The 15,121-nt window shown below is 42.2% G+C and overlaps 1 protein-coding gene across 1 annotated transcript; it reads right to left on the reverse strand.

Moving 5' to 3' along the window:
• Positions 1–1,146: 1,146 nt before the first annotated feature.
• Positions 1,147–12,405, reverse strand: LOC116450801 (A-kinase anchor protein 17B). Its single transcript, XM_032123594.1, has 4 exons — positions 12,281–12,405; positions 5,996–6,233; positions 3,643–5,155; positions 1,147–3,102 (listed from the first exon to the last, which is right to left on the reverse strand). The coding sequence occupies exons 2-4, from the start codon at positions 6,083–6,085 to the stop codon at positions 2,966–2,968; spliced, it is 1,740 nt and encodes a 579-aa protein (XP_031979485.1). The 5' UTR covers positions 6,086–6,233; positions 12,281–12,405; the 3' UTR covers positions 1,147–2,965.
• Between the last annotated feature and the right edge of the window lie 2,716 nt (positions 12,406–15,121).

The raw sequence follows: 15,121 nt of genomic DNA on the forward strand, positions 1-15,121 counted from the left end.
TGCTTTGTAAAATTCAGATATTCTTTTATCTGGACTTCGTCTGCCCTTAATCACCTTTATTAACTCTTGCTTCCTGCTGTTTCAGTTAAACAAAAAAAAGGTCATTAACAAATACTTCTGTTGAAAGTTATGTAAGGGGTTTTATGAAAGGTGAGGCATTTCTATGCATTACCTGGAATCCCTGGATTAAGAAGAAAGGGCTTTATAATTGCTGTATTGTATTTCAAGCAGATGGACTGATTTAATAATGGACCTTGTGTATTTCTGCTTTAAAACCAACATGTAGGATTTTGACTTCAGCATTCAGCACAAGGTACAACCCACAGGTCACATATTTTCAGTAACAAAGCATTGTTCAGCCAACTTCTGTTCTACCAGTTCTATGAGGAGGCATTTTCACTAGTTCTGTACAAAAAATTAGATTTGGTGGCAAGATCTGCAGTCTCAGGGTCTAACTTCATACATGTCAGAGTAAACAGTATTTCCATAAAAAGCACCCAGCCTCCTGAAACAGCAGCTAGGCACAACAGCACATGTCAGGTTCAAACTAAAATGTGTGAAATTATGCCAGAAATGTTGTACATTTCCATTGCTGAACTATATAAATGCTGCTTTTAATACATATTTTCATGTAATAAATGTTCTAATTGCCAAAACATTCTGTAACTTTCATACTTGGGATGTGACATTAATATCTAGAACTACTAAAATCCAATCTACAAAGCCATGCATTTTAAAAGTTTTAAAGCAAACTGTTACATGTATCTTTAAAGATTAGCCTTCAGGATAATAAAATTATATTAAGCAGTCCAGTGTATGAAAAGATAGGGCTCATATTAAATATGCTGACAGGAAAAAGAAATTCTTCCATGTGAGCGTAGTGAGGCCCTGGCAGAGGCTGCCAAAAGAAACTGGATGCCCCATCCCTGGCAGTGTTGAAGACCAGATGGACAGTGCTTGGAGCAGGTGGAAGGTGCCCATGCCCTTGGCATGGGGGTTGGAACAAGATGGTCTTTTCAGGTCCCGATCCAAACCATTCTATGATTTTGTGTAAAGTAAAATTATTATTAAAGCACCTGAAATCAGGTTCTAAATAATGTCAAATAGGAAACAGAAGTTCTCTTTCAGTATGAAGATTACAATGTCTCACATTTTAAAGTGCATGCATATTTTATTTACTAACAATGTTTTACATGGAATGAGGACTTGGGAGATAAAGCAAATCCTATCAATTTCAGTCAATACAGGTGAACCTGAAGCAATTACAGAAATTGAGTATTTATTTGTTATTGGTTACTGTGACAGCATGTTGATAAAACACTGGAAATTTACACTGAAGGAAATCTTTAGTTCCTTCTCCTCCAGATTAACAAAAAGAAATACTTCCTCACCTGTCACCAAAAGGCCTGTCTCATGGGAAATGGGTACTCATGGACAGAGAACTGTCTATAGATTGGCAGAGGGGGAAGTTTTGTTATCTTTAATCTGCAAATATTGCATAGAGAAAAAACACCATTGGTATGTCACCTCAGTGCAACTGAAAATGTTTTACAAGGTCAATGAATACAATAGTCCATCTTCATTATAACTGTATAAAATACTAAAAAGGAGACTTAAGAGGGGCATAAATGTTCTCCAAAATAGTCAGAAAATACTTCTGTCAAGAAAATAAGATCTTTTTAGATAAAAGTAATAGATTAACAGTACTTTGAGTAGCAACCATTTGTCATGCATGACCCCGAAAAGGCACTCAATGTCTGAACATATGAACAGAAAGACTGATAAAACCTGGCTTAGAAGCCTGCAGGAATCACCAGTATTGAAGACTGGGGGAAAACCTATCTACCACAAACAATTACAATTATTCTTTTTTATTACTATTTATTAGAGCAGAAATTACAAACATGGGTAAGATCTTATGTAATGAAGGCAACATTTTCACATTAACTTCGTCTACTGACATGTAATAAATAAAACATAATAAAATGAAAGCTGCAATAATCAGTGCATTGAACTTTGAACTGGTTCTCTGTATCTTGCTAAGGGACTTTGTTTGAAAGCAATTGTGGCTGTCTTCTAGATATAGCCAGCTGAATAAACATGGATATAACTCAAGTTCCTAGATTGCATTTTCACATTTTTATCTACATGCAGCACAACTCTGACAACATTTCACAATTCCTCTGGAAAGCATTTGTAAGCAAACTCATACTAAACAGCTATCTCACTATACGTGCCTTCAAAATCTTGTGAACTGTCAACCTGCATTTCCATGGGGACTGTCAGCAGGCTGACAAGTACTGCCCTTTCATTATCTAACACTCAGAGCTTTGCTTAGACAACCATTCAGATTCCTGGAAGCACTACATTGAGTGTAAGTTCAGTGAAATCCTTCCTCCCAAAGGCGAGCAAGTTTTCAGAAACACCTCTAGAATTGTGAATAGAAGACAAGGATTCTTCTAGTGTGGGTTTTACAGAAGATGGGATTTTTTTCATATTTGGAAATCTATTACTTCTCAAAATTGAGTATAAATGTCCCCCACATCACTCCCATCATTATAACAATCTGATTGAGGAGGCACTTCATATGCTTGCTCTAGGATTGACAATTATGTTTTTTTCCAATGACTCATTATTAGTAAATACTGTAATTTACATTATTCCCTGCATTCAATCAAAGTGTAATGTTCCAAGATCTCAATCTGTGTCCTTTTAAGTTCTTAGCCACTAGTCCATGAAAGTTTGTCTGGCTCTGGGGAAAGTTTTGGGCCTGTTATCCAAAAGGCAAACACAGATTCTGCTTTTGTGGCTCACTACACCAGTTAGATATTCTAACCAAAGGAATCACCTAAGCAAAAAAAAAACCAAAAAAACCAACCCAGTATTTCATATACCTTTTAATGATCAAAGGGCTTTCCTCTCCCACCCCCGTATAAAAACTTCAGAGCTATAATACAGTAGCTGTTCAGCATCCTCTTCTGGGCTCTGCTCCACAGAAAGTATCTGAGCAGGGGTTTGTCTGAATTATCTCAAGAGGAAATAGAGGGCATCCTCTGACGTCTGCATCCATCTCTCTTCTCAACATTAATTTCCTCTCATCTCCTGTAGATAAGAGAAAGTTACTTGAAATGAGTTTGTCAGGTGGGCAGGGAGGGAAAGGGAGGTGGCTGTAAGGTATCCACCAATCAACTGGAGGCACAGTAAATCATAAAAAGGACGGTAAGAACAGCCAGGAGCAATCCTGTATGAACATTAGATGTATTTTAGCTATGTAAAAATTCACTCACCTGCGACAGTACTTCCCACACAGCTGTGCCACACACTGAATTGTCTATCAATGTTTTAGTTGTCTAAAGCATGTTGTTAGTATGCATGTAGTTAACAGAATAACCACCCATTGCTAATGCCCAGGACAGATACTGTGCTAACCAATTAAGTAAACAAATATTACTCTTGAGCTGCAGCTGTGTGTTTCAGAGCTAAACTGAACAAACTCTTAATTGCAGAGAAGTTGCACTGGGTTTTTTTTATCTCATGCTTATACTTTTTAAAACCATTCATCACTGTAAGAACTGTGGCAACCTCACCTGCCACAGACCTGTCAAATTCAGTCCCCTTAGCTGTGGCGTCCCTCTTTCTCACCTCTCCTCTGGAGGATCTCCTGAAGGGGTGAACCATCATGAGGGGTAACATCTGGTGCTGCCATAGAGGTGTGAAGTGTCTTGAATTTCACTTTTTTGTGCAACATTTTCTTACATTTTCTCTGTATCTTTCTGAGCGACCCCAGCTGCATGCAACTGTCCGTCTCTGAAAAGCCACATTCATCAGATAAAAGATTAGAAGAAAGCTTTTTTCGCTTTTTCTTCATTTTATGAGCATTTCTCTCCTTTTCCCTGGATTGTCTCTCACTTTTCTTTCCTTCATATCTTAATTTACTACTAGACCTCTTGCACGACTTTTTAAGTTTACGTTCACACTGCTTTGCCAAGCCCTCATGCACAGAATTAGAACAGGAGTTACATTGGCTGATTTCCTTCTCTTGACCTTCCAGAGCTACATTTTTACGGTAAACCAGTAATTTTCTTTCCCCGGCTCTTGCAGGCAAGCACCCTTTAATACAACTGCTGTAAATTTCTTCATACCTTCTTTCTGCTCTCTTCACTGAGCCACCACATGCCTCTCTAAAGTACTCAGAATCACTGATCTCTTCCAACAAATCCTTTAATCTGCAAGCAGATCTACATGTTCCATATGGTACAGTGCCTTCATCTCTACCATCTTCTTGTTTGAATTCCTTATTACGAGTAACAGTAGTGCACTCCAAAGAATGATTCAGTCCAGCATATGGTAAGTTATCAACAGTCAGTGAGTCATTCCTCTGCACTTGCAGCTTTTTTGCAAGCTTGCCCCCATGGACCTTGCCTTCTAACACTTTGTCTGTTGACTCAAGTTCCCCAAGAGTGATCACCAGCCTATAATTACTATCACTACTACAATTTCTCTTGTGGCGGTTTTGTACAGGACTCACTTCTCTGAAGTGCTGACCATGTTTGTTACTCAAGCTGATGTCAAACCCACTACCATCATCAGACACCACTCGCTTCCACCGGGACTTGTTCGCAGTGGTTTTTGGCTCTAAGCAAACACGTGCATAGTGTGGTGTCTGATAGTAGTTTAGTAAATAATGGATGAATTCATCAGTCTCATAAACCTTTTGCTTTTTGCAATCATCTTCCTCAGACACTGTCTGCGTGTGAACTACATCCAGTGCTGGGTGGTGCCTTCCATGGAGAGGTTCGATGACCCGGCCGTCCTGGGTAACCGTGATCAGCAAAGGCCCACAGCCTTTGGCGGAGGAGTTGCACACATCTCTGCCAGGCAGTCCATCAGAGCTCGGGACTGGAGAGACATCATTTAAAATTGTCCTAACTATGTGACAAGTAGGTGCATGGAAGTTACTCACATTTCCTTCCTCACTACATAAACCGCTAACTTTTTGGGTTAACGGGCACTTAAACTCCTCCTTACGTTTCAGCTCTTTGTGCGTATGACAAAGGGAGCTAATCAGCTCCTGCTGTATGTCTTTAAATGCTGTTTCAGAAAATGAATCGTCCTTCTTTACACCCAGTGAAGGATCCACTTTTTGACTTGCCAACTGCGAAACCAAGAAAATAGAAGTTTATTTAACACATCACCTTCATAATTAAGAAGGCTAATGTCAGATGTAATGGGGCTCTAAAATTCATGCAGAATGGCAAGGGTAGCCTCTGACTTCAACTCATAGTAAATTACAGTCCTTTAGAAGTCTTTTACATTAAGGACTGGGGAAAATACACACTTGTTAAAAGCTGCAAGCAAATTTTCCTCCACAAATAGTGAAGACAAAACCATATTAGAAATTAAAACCCCATTTTCATTTGAAACTCTTTTTTTTGCCCAAAGCACTAAACTAAACCTACAAACATTAATCTGTGTGCAAAACACTCAAATTTTATCACTTCTCTGCTGACTTTCTCAAGACATTATCTGAATCAAACTGAAATAAGCCTGGTAAATGAGTGCAAGAAAAAAGAAGAGGCTATTAGAAATGCAACTGGTATAATCTGTGCAAATTTAATTCAGTCACTTGTAGGCCTGAGACCAAAACAAGCAGAGAGAGCATCACTTATGTCCTCACCCCAAAATTCCTTGCTTGCAACACTGGATCAAGTCTAATAGAGGTAATATAGCCTTTCCAGCCCTATTTTTTACTCAGTAAAGATAAGGTCTTGAAAAAGCACCAAAGGCAAAGTTTCTGTGTAAAAATGCACTACATTTGCTCTTAGGGTAAGACTGAGAGCAGATTGTCACAAGACATGGACCTCAGGCCTTCTCAGTGTTCAGTCAGCCCCAAAGCAGTCTTCTGAATAGCATCAAGATATCAAATGTCTAGTGAATTATTCAAGCTCTAATAAATATCCTCAAAAATTTAAAGTACGTTTTAAAATAGTCTTACTTTCACACGACTTAACAGCACTGTAAGCAGTCTGACAGACTCCACTCTTCTCTGAGCTAGCAGGGATTTCCTTTCTTCCCATTCAGGCATATTCTCTGGCCACTGCTGTTCTTCAGCTGGTACCTTCCGCTGCTTTGGGCGATGTTCCTCATCTCCATCTATCTGCCTTCTCTTCTCTCCTCTCGAGCTTAGCTTTCCTTTTTGTCTCTTGAACTTCTTTTCATCACCACTTCTTTTTCTAGGTAATTATCAATATGGGACAATTTAGATGACACTTGTTTTATATTTTGCATCCTGGGGGATTGGATGTAAGTCTTTGAAGTGCTAATAATAAGCAACCAGTCACCAAGAATCACATGTGGCTAACAAGGAATCTCGTTTGCTTAAATAACATGTTTAAAAAACATGGCACATAAATTACACACACCTAACTGATCCCCACAGTTAGAAAGTTCTTTGTCTCTTCAAATGGTTTGTATTCTTGGGTTTTCTTTATAAGCACTGCCAAGACAACAGCATCACATGATTCTTGTCTCCAAGGGCACAGCTAGAGACTAATCATTTGGATCTATTTCTTAAATTAACAAATCTCCCCTACAGATTAGCATGAGGGTCCTATTTAAGAGGTATTACAAGGCTCTTGTAATTCAGGGGTTATCACTGAACAAGGCTTACCCTGAGCCAAGGCCTTCTCTGCTCCTCACCCCACCCCAGCAGCGAGAGGCGGAGGGTGCCCAAGGAGCTGGGAGGGGACACAGCCAGGACAGCTGATCCCAGCTGACCCGAGGGATATCCCCGACCATATGGCCTCATCCTCAGCAATAAAGCTGGGGGAGAAGGAGGAGGGGGGAGCATTTGGAGGTGATGGTGTTTGTCTTCCCAAGTCACTGTTATCTGGGATGGAGCCGTGGTGTCCTGGGGATACAGAACACCTGCCTGCCCTGGGAAGTGGAGAATGAATTTCTTGTTTTGCTTTCCTTGTGCACATGGCCTTTGCTTTACCTATGAGACTGTCTTGATCTCAATCCTCAAGTTTTCTCACTTTCACCTTTTTGATTCTCCTCCCCATACCACTGGGGAGAAGGGGAGGGAGTGAGCAGCTGTTGTAGGACTTAATTACCAGCTGGGGCTAAACCACAACAGGCTATCACCACTTTTTGGAAACTTTGCCCTGTAGGAAGTAGATCTACCAAATAATCAACATGATGCATCACAAAAACCTCCAGAAAATTCAAGGAACAGTGTTCACACAATAAGTGTTTAAAAACAGTTTTTTAAAAGTATTTGAATAAGGAAGAATTAGCAATGGAAGCATAGCAGTGCTTTTAGAGACCTAGCATTAGATTCACTATGCGTTTTAAGTGTCTGGTTTTTTAAGAAGATGCATAACCCGACTGATTACTAGTGACAGTGTAGGATGCCATCCAAACACATTATCTAATGAATTAAAACTTCAATATACTACTATTACTCATATGCGAATTTAAGAACACTGCAGTAAAGATATCAACGATAAAAAAATAACACACAAAAATGGGTAAAGACAGAAAAGTATTCTTTTCATAGCTTTGGATTTTCTAGTCAGCTTGGAGGCACTGAGAAATGTACATCAAATTAATTTTATTTCAGGGCATAAGGACATTGATTTAAGATGTTGCAGCATAGAGCAATAACAAAAGCCCACACACAGAGCCTTAAGGAAACAATCCTCAGAACAATTTGAGAGCAACAGCTCTCACTATAGGCCCACAGAATCATAGAATAATCCAATCTGAAAGGGACCTCGGGATATCTCCAGTCCAGCCTTTCTCATAATCCAGACCCCTACATCTGACACCTTACACAAAGAATTATCATTATGGTTTTCTTCTCAATATATAAATTAACAACTACATTGTATTGTTTCAATTTCTCCAACTCCTGTTTCCTCAAAGCCTGGATTTTTACACAGCCACTCTTCCTGTATTTTACTTGGTATGACGAAGTGTAACAAATTTCAAGAAAATGGGACATTCTCTAAAAATATACTCTCACCTTTCAACCCCCTCTCTTTTTTTCCCCCTTTTTTGACCGTGCTCCTGTTCTTGCAGCTTTAGTCTTTCCAGGCTTCTCTATCTTATGGCTCCTTCACTAAAAATGTCTGGTTGTGTCAAAAGCCACCTGTCACAGAAGAAGCAGAATCAGACTTAGCAGCCCAGTTTGCTGCATATTTATACAAACACAGACAACCTGCCGAGTAAATTAGAGACCCAGGTGACTACCAAAATACCACTACACTTGTGAGAATGCCTCTCTCTACCTTGACATACCAGAACTTCTAAAGTTCATACTGGGTTGTCAATCAAGCTCAAACATCCCTCTCCCAAATATCTCCTCCTGCTGTGACATCAGGGGCTCACAATCTGACATCATACCTTTGACCAAACCCACTCCTGGTAGGCTCTTCTGGGGACTCAAAAGTTCAGCATGTTCAGCACAGCACTCCTAATTGCAGGAGTTAATGCAGTTCTGCCAAAACTAGAGTTCACTGACTCTTAGAGCAACATCTTTTGGATCACATGCTTGTTTGCTTGCTTAAAAATTGATGGATTCTGTTGATGTGTGCTGCATTTCATCAGCTTCAAATGCCCAGACAGAGCACATTTAAAGAAAACACTCAAGCAAGTTGCATCAAGATCTATCTACACTGAAAAAGTAAGTAATACGAAGTATTATTTCCAGCATAGAGGGATATTTCAGGGTAACAGTTTAGAAATTACCAGCTGGCACAAAAAATGAAACTGGGTACTCCCTAATAAGGGCTTATGGAGGTAAACCAATAGGCTGCTGAAATTAAGCTTACAGGTTGCACATTTTCTTTTATAATGCCACACTACGCATAACACTTCAGTGGATTCATCTCTCAATATACTTAAACAAAAAGGTACATAGAAGAGAATAGCTACCATTTTCTAGCCAAGAATCACCAGGCAGCCGCTACACCCACTTCATATTGAACAATAAGAAACTAAGTATCTTCCAGAGTATCATCAGTTCTGGACATCATCTCTAAGTTTTAATGCCAACTACACAGAAAATATTGACAACCTTTAGCTTACCCAGAGAAATTTTTCAGGAAATCAAAACAGTATAATGCTGGGTTTTGATTAAAGGAGTTAAGTTCAGATGCCTGAATTCCATGTATCAGTATACCTACATCTAGTACAAACAGGATAATCACCCAGGGGTTTTTTGCCCCTCACATGCTTAATTGTCCAAAAAGCTTACAGAGAGGCTTCCACCGCTTATCAAGGACTTTTCAGGCCTAAATTCAAGGAAAAAGAAGCAGAAGTTGGCAAACCACCATCTGTGCCAGTTTCTTCCACAAAGTCTCAGCACCTAGTTACAAGTAAAGCTTAGTGTATTTTAGTAAGTCCATATGCTATATTTTTCTTTATTTGATAGACACAATTTTAACATAAATACAGACTAAATCATATGGAGACAAAAAAGTTACATATACAAAGAGAACTGCAAGAGTGCCACATAAAAGCTTCCGCTGAAGAAACATGAAAAAAAAGTAAAATGGTCTTCATAGGTTATCAACTATAGCGCTATTACTTGAAAAATGCCTGTTTGCTTTCAATATGGGCATGTACAAGGGAAGACAAGCACAGAAACTGTTTGGTAAAAGAGGGTGACTACACTTTACTGAGAATGATGAAGAAAAAAACCCACATATGTACTGGAGGAAAAGCTAGTGCAAATAACATTAATATAAAATAACCAGGAACTTCTGGAACCAGCAGCTACAGCACAGACTGCAGCACTGAATCGCTCCTCTTAGGGAACTGCTGCCAAATGCACTCAGAATTAACGCTAACTTTGTCTCACATATGCAGAGCAGATACGCAAAGCACCTTCTACAAAACTGAAGCAGCAAGTAATCTCTAGAGTCCTTTCTGCCCACTGTGCATTAAGATAAAGAGCTTCCTAAAGCTTTCCACCAAGTTAGTGCCAACTATGCTTCTGCCACCCCACTAAGATTTGTGGTGCAGCAGATTAAAACATTCAGGACACTGTTGTTGCAACCTGTAGAGATATGAAAGTCAAGCCTGCAGACCACCTGGTGTACATAAAATCTTGTTCTGTTTTGCAAGTACATCTTCTATTAAACCAACTGATATATTATCCTGCCCTTGCAAATCTTCTTTCACTTATATCCTTACACCATCATGGCTGCAGCCATGTTCCTACTACTGCAATCAATCACGTAAAAGCCATAAACTCTCTTCATAGATCTGAGTAAGCTATAGTAGTTTGCTAGTGCACACTATTACCCTTGCTCTTCCCCACTTCTGTTCATAGCCAGGAGATCTTCAAGCATCAGAAATTAATTTCTCACTATCTAACTGTATACAGAGCCCAGAATTATTTACTGGCTGATCCACTGAATTGCTGCTCAGCAGCATGGCCTTTTGAAATCAACCCTGACATATCAATAAGCCACTCCCTTAAGTTATAACTGTTGCAACTGACAAATCACAAGGAATTTGGCCCTCAAGCCCTTTACCAAATTATTATTTCCTTTTGGCCACTCTGCCATGGTAATAACATTTGGAGCACATCTGCCCTTGCCCTAGGGTTTACTACAGTAACTGCAGGCTGAACTGTCCTTATCTTACAACACCCTAACTTGTGTCACCTAAGTTCATACTTTAAAACAAACTCACACTTTAGGGAAAAATTAACAACCTGGAAATACCTAACCTGAAACACTCACATAGTCCATATGAGCAACATGTAAGTAGTGGGAATAATTGTTCTAAAGGTGCCCCTCACATTTGCTCACTGTGATGTGACAGCTGATGGTAACAGCTCTTACCATCCCCAGTTTCCCAGCTGGTCACTCATGTGAGGCCCTGGCCCATCACAACAGTTTCAGAGACCATACCATCAACCAGGTCAGGAAAGAGGGTTATCTTGAAGACGAGAAGATAAAATCATATTTTGCCAGGTTACTTTTCAGATATTTGATTTCCCTGCTCTCATGGACAGTGTGGCCTCTGAGGAGTCCCACCAGCAGAGCTGAAGGCAAGCTCGAGGCAGAGGAAATATTTTAATTCTGCAGAGGTGGGTACGCAGGAGCACTACAAGCTAAGGCAATGTGGCAAGTGTATGTATTGATCCACAGCAGCAGAGAGTTTAATCATGCAGGGAAAAAAAGCTAGGGTCGTTTAGCCTAGAAAAAAGGAGGCTCAGGGGGGACCTTATGGCTCTCTACAATCACATGAAAGGAGGCTGGATCCAGGTGGGGGTCGGTCAACTCTCTCAAGCACCGTGAGAGGAAATGGCCTCAAATTACATCAGAGGAAGTTTAGATTGGATATTGGAAAAACTTTAGATTGGAAAAACTTCTCCACTGAAATTGGTGATCGGCATTGGAAGAGGCTGGAAGCCTTCAAATAGTTTGTGGATGTGGCACTTGGTGACATCGTTTAGCAGTAAACACAGTAAATGTTACTGGACTCTGTGATCTTAGAGGCCTTTTCCAACCCTAGCGATTTTATGACAAGCATTTACCAGAAAGTCACTTGGAGAAGTTTAAAGAAGAGCTTTAAACTGATTTTTAACATATGAAATGAGTTTATCCAGGCTGCTCTATCCAAAATTAACTGAAAAGGAGAGATGATAAAAAAGTGCCGCTGCTCTCACGAATATTGCAGTAAAAGGGGCGTTTTGAAGCGAACTCTCCCAGCACCGCTATGCTCCATGCTGTCCGAGGTGAGGATAAAACAAACCGCCAGCCCCAGCCCAAAAGACGGAGCCACTGAAGGCCGCGGTCCCCCGAGCTCGGGCAGCGCCGCAAGCCAGACGCCGGCAGCGCCAGCCGAGGGCAGCCCAGCGGGCAGGGCCCAGCTCTCGGCGGCTCCAGCGGGAGTCGCAGGACCGCGACCCGGGACGCCCCGCTCCCCCGCCCCGGCTGTGAGCCCCGGGCAGGTGCGGACCCAGCTCGGGCAACCCCCGCGCCGGGAAGCCCCGGGCCCAGGCCCGCCGCGCGGGCCAGGCTCCTCCGGCCGAGCCTGCCGCCGCCCAGGGGTCGGAGCAGACGGAGGGTCGGCCCGCCCGTGCCGGCAGGCCTGCGGGCTCCGGGCAGCCCCAGCGGAGCCGCCGGGAACCGCCGCGACAACTTCCCCTGGCGGAGCGAGCACCGCCCGCCCGCTGCCCGGCGCACTCCGGCCTGGCCCGGAGCGCCCTCCGCCAGCGGCACCCCACGCCCCGCTCCCCAGGGCCGGCCGTTCTTACCCTCCGGCCGCCGCGCTACCGCCGGCCCTTCGGCCACCACCCCGGGGCGGAGCGCGGCGGACGCGACAGCGCCGATGGACCCGGCCCCAGGGCGCGGCTCCTCCGCTCCGCCCGCCTTGCCCGCCTCCAAAGCACGCCCGCCTGCCCACGCCGCAGATTGGCCTGTGCGGTGTGTGGGGGTTTCACGGGTGTTCTTGAGGAACGGTTCACGAAGCGAGTCCCAGGAGGCGCTAGTGGCTGCTCTTCCTGGCTGGCCTCTCGCCCGTGACCTGCAGGGCCGGCCTTAGCTGCAGCCGCCTGCTGCCGGCATCTTCAGCCTGTGCGCCTCGTGTGTGTGCGTTGTATTACAAATAAGCCAAAGAGAAAAAGTTACTCCTTGGCAGTTGCCTCGCTCAGGCAGAGCAAAGGCTTGGTTGTGATGCAATACCATATTTTACCGTGTTTTTCTTTGCCCTGTAACAAAGGTAGTTCATCCACCACTGCTCGTGAATGATAAGTGTGTGAGGGTTTATGTCCATCTTTCCCTGGTTTAGTACGGGCTTGTAGGTGTTTTCCCGGTGGGAAAGCACTGCCTGTGTCTCTGCACGGTACGGCTGTCAGCTCCCAATGGTGCAGTGCTCACCCATGTGCTGCTGATGGTACCGTCTGCACTTCCTTGGTTGTTCTCAATTTAGCATCCCCAAGACAATGTACAACCTTATGTATATATATACTTTTTATGTCCTTCTTCCACCTTGTTAAAAACAAACACTTTACCTCTTCTCCTGGATCAATACAGTTGTGACTAGGATGGGTGATGATCACGGGACACACACAGGGCTAGGGCTGCAGGCAGAGCCGGTGTACCGACCATTTCTACTCTGTGATGGTCTAATTGCTATGTATGCAATTACAACCCAAGACCAGTGGTTACACATATATTTACGGTGGGAGTGTATGTCTGTTACAATTTTGTGTGCCTAAAAGTATGTCTGTGTTTTCTCACTGTACAAGCTGATAAGACAAAGATACTATGTTTACCTACAAATGGTTTTTTGCTCTGGTTGCCTTCTCCACAGTTGTCGCTTCTTGTGTTAGAGGTTTCCTAGGAGTTATTATATGCTGACATTTGTTTGAGGTTTTTTTTATTTTAAAAGATAAAATTGTGCTTTGATGATACAAATTTCCAAGATACTCTCTCTAAGTTATGTGATTTTTTTTCTTTCTACATAATTTTTCCAAACCCAAACAGGCAAACTGGCATTTGAGATCAGTTTGCAGCAGCAGGCTCATTATGTGCACCTACTGCTTTTCCAAAGCTGCAACAAGTTGAGAAACTTTAATGTTTTAGCTCTCGAATAAAAGGTTTAACGTAGACATACAAAGCTATTTCTTTCAAGATGTGAGAATGTGCCCTCTGGATGCAGAAAACCAGTTCCTTGCCTGTAATTAAACGAATTATGTGTCAATACAATCTATTTTATATTCTGTATTTCAGGGATCTAGCCACTGTAAACTGTGCTGTTTTGCCATTGTGGAATATCCTGCCTGCTGGGATTGAGCACGGAGCTGGAGCAGTATGGAGGGTTACTCTGGGAATGAACAGTAGATTGTATTTCCTCTGGGAAAGGAGTCAAGGAATGCACAGAGTGACATCACAACCAAATGGGTTTGCTTTAAAGCCTGGCAATCAGGGCACATAGATGAGTTTCTCTGGAAGCTTCAGGATTAGGCTGGGGAGGAAGATAGTTCGAAGAAACTTTGAACATGAAGCTTGTTTAAATCTGTAAAAGGAATACTCTTGGCTATGTTTCTGCTTGTGGCTTGGTAATGTCATTCCAGGAATTATGTCTGGATGTTACATACTGCTTAAGTAATTTAAAAGCTAAGATAACTTTCCTGATTGAGAATATATATCTCTTACCTCTAGGTTGTACAGTCTATAGGAAAACCCAAACCTCAGAGTTGTATTTAATTTTGAAATAGAAAACTGAAACCTGTTCCAAGGGACAGTAAGAAAACTTATATAGTTTTGTTTCATAAATAACAATGATGCAACCTTGCTTATTGGAGTTTGCTGTCATTGCAGGTTTGACTCAGGAAACTAATTTGTGCAGCGCTGAAATACCCTTTCTTTAGATAGTAATGTGATCAGTTATTGAGTGAGAAGCAGTCACCTAGACAGTCATTTCCTAGCGAGGAACAAGTGAATAATGGGTTGGATGCTGCCATCCCCTAGCATTCTGGCTGCATAGAAAACTTGTTAAGCTTTCATGTCCTTGAGGTAATATTAGAAAGTACCTGGTGGTACTTTTTCAGTGTGTCTAACTTCCCTGTCTGGACTCTCTAATCACTCTGTATGGTGATAGGTTTAATCTACAAGAAGGTTACTTCAGAAATACTTTGTATGTAAGTGGGTGGTTTTGCTTGGAAGGGAAGGGAAGGGAAGGGAAGGGAAGGGAAGGGAAGGGAAGGGAAGGGAAGGGAAGGGAAGGGAAGGGAAGGGAAGGGAAGGGAAGTGAACTACCTTAAAGATCATCTAGTTCCAACCCTCCTGCCATGGGCACAGACACTTTCCACTAGATCAGCTTGCTCAAAGCTCTGTCCAACCTGGCCTTGAACATTTCCATTTTTTAAATGTATGACTGGTTTTATTTTGGCAGGTCCCTTTTCAAAGGAGAAAAATAACAACAGAGAAACCACCTTCTCCAAGGATTGCTGTGGGAGGCTGAGGTCATCTGGTGATACATTTTATCAGCCAGGACAAGTATGTAAAAACTTGCCCCAAAATGAGTTATGGAAATGGGAAGACTGTATGGAAAATACCAGTGCTCAGTAAGAATCTTGAGGTTTGTCTTGTGC

The sequence above is a fragment of the Corvus moneduloides genome, chromosome 14 (genome assembly GCF_009650955.1).
Source record: "Corvus moneduloides isolate bCorMon1 chromosome 14, bCorMon1.pri, whole genome shotgun sequence".
NCBI lineage: Eukaryota > Metazoa > Chordata > Aves > Passeriformes > Corvidae > Corvus > Corvus moneduloides.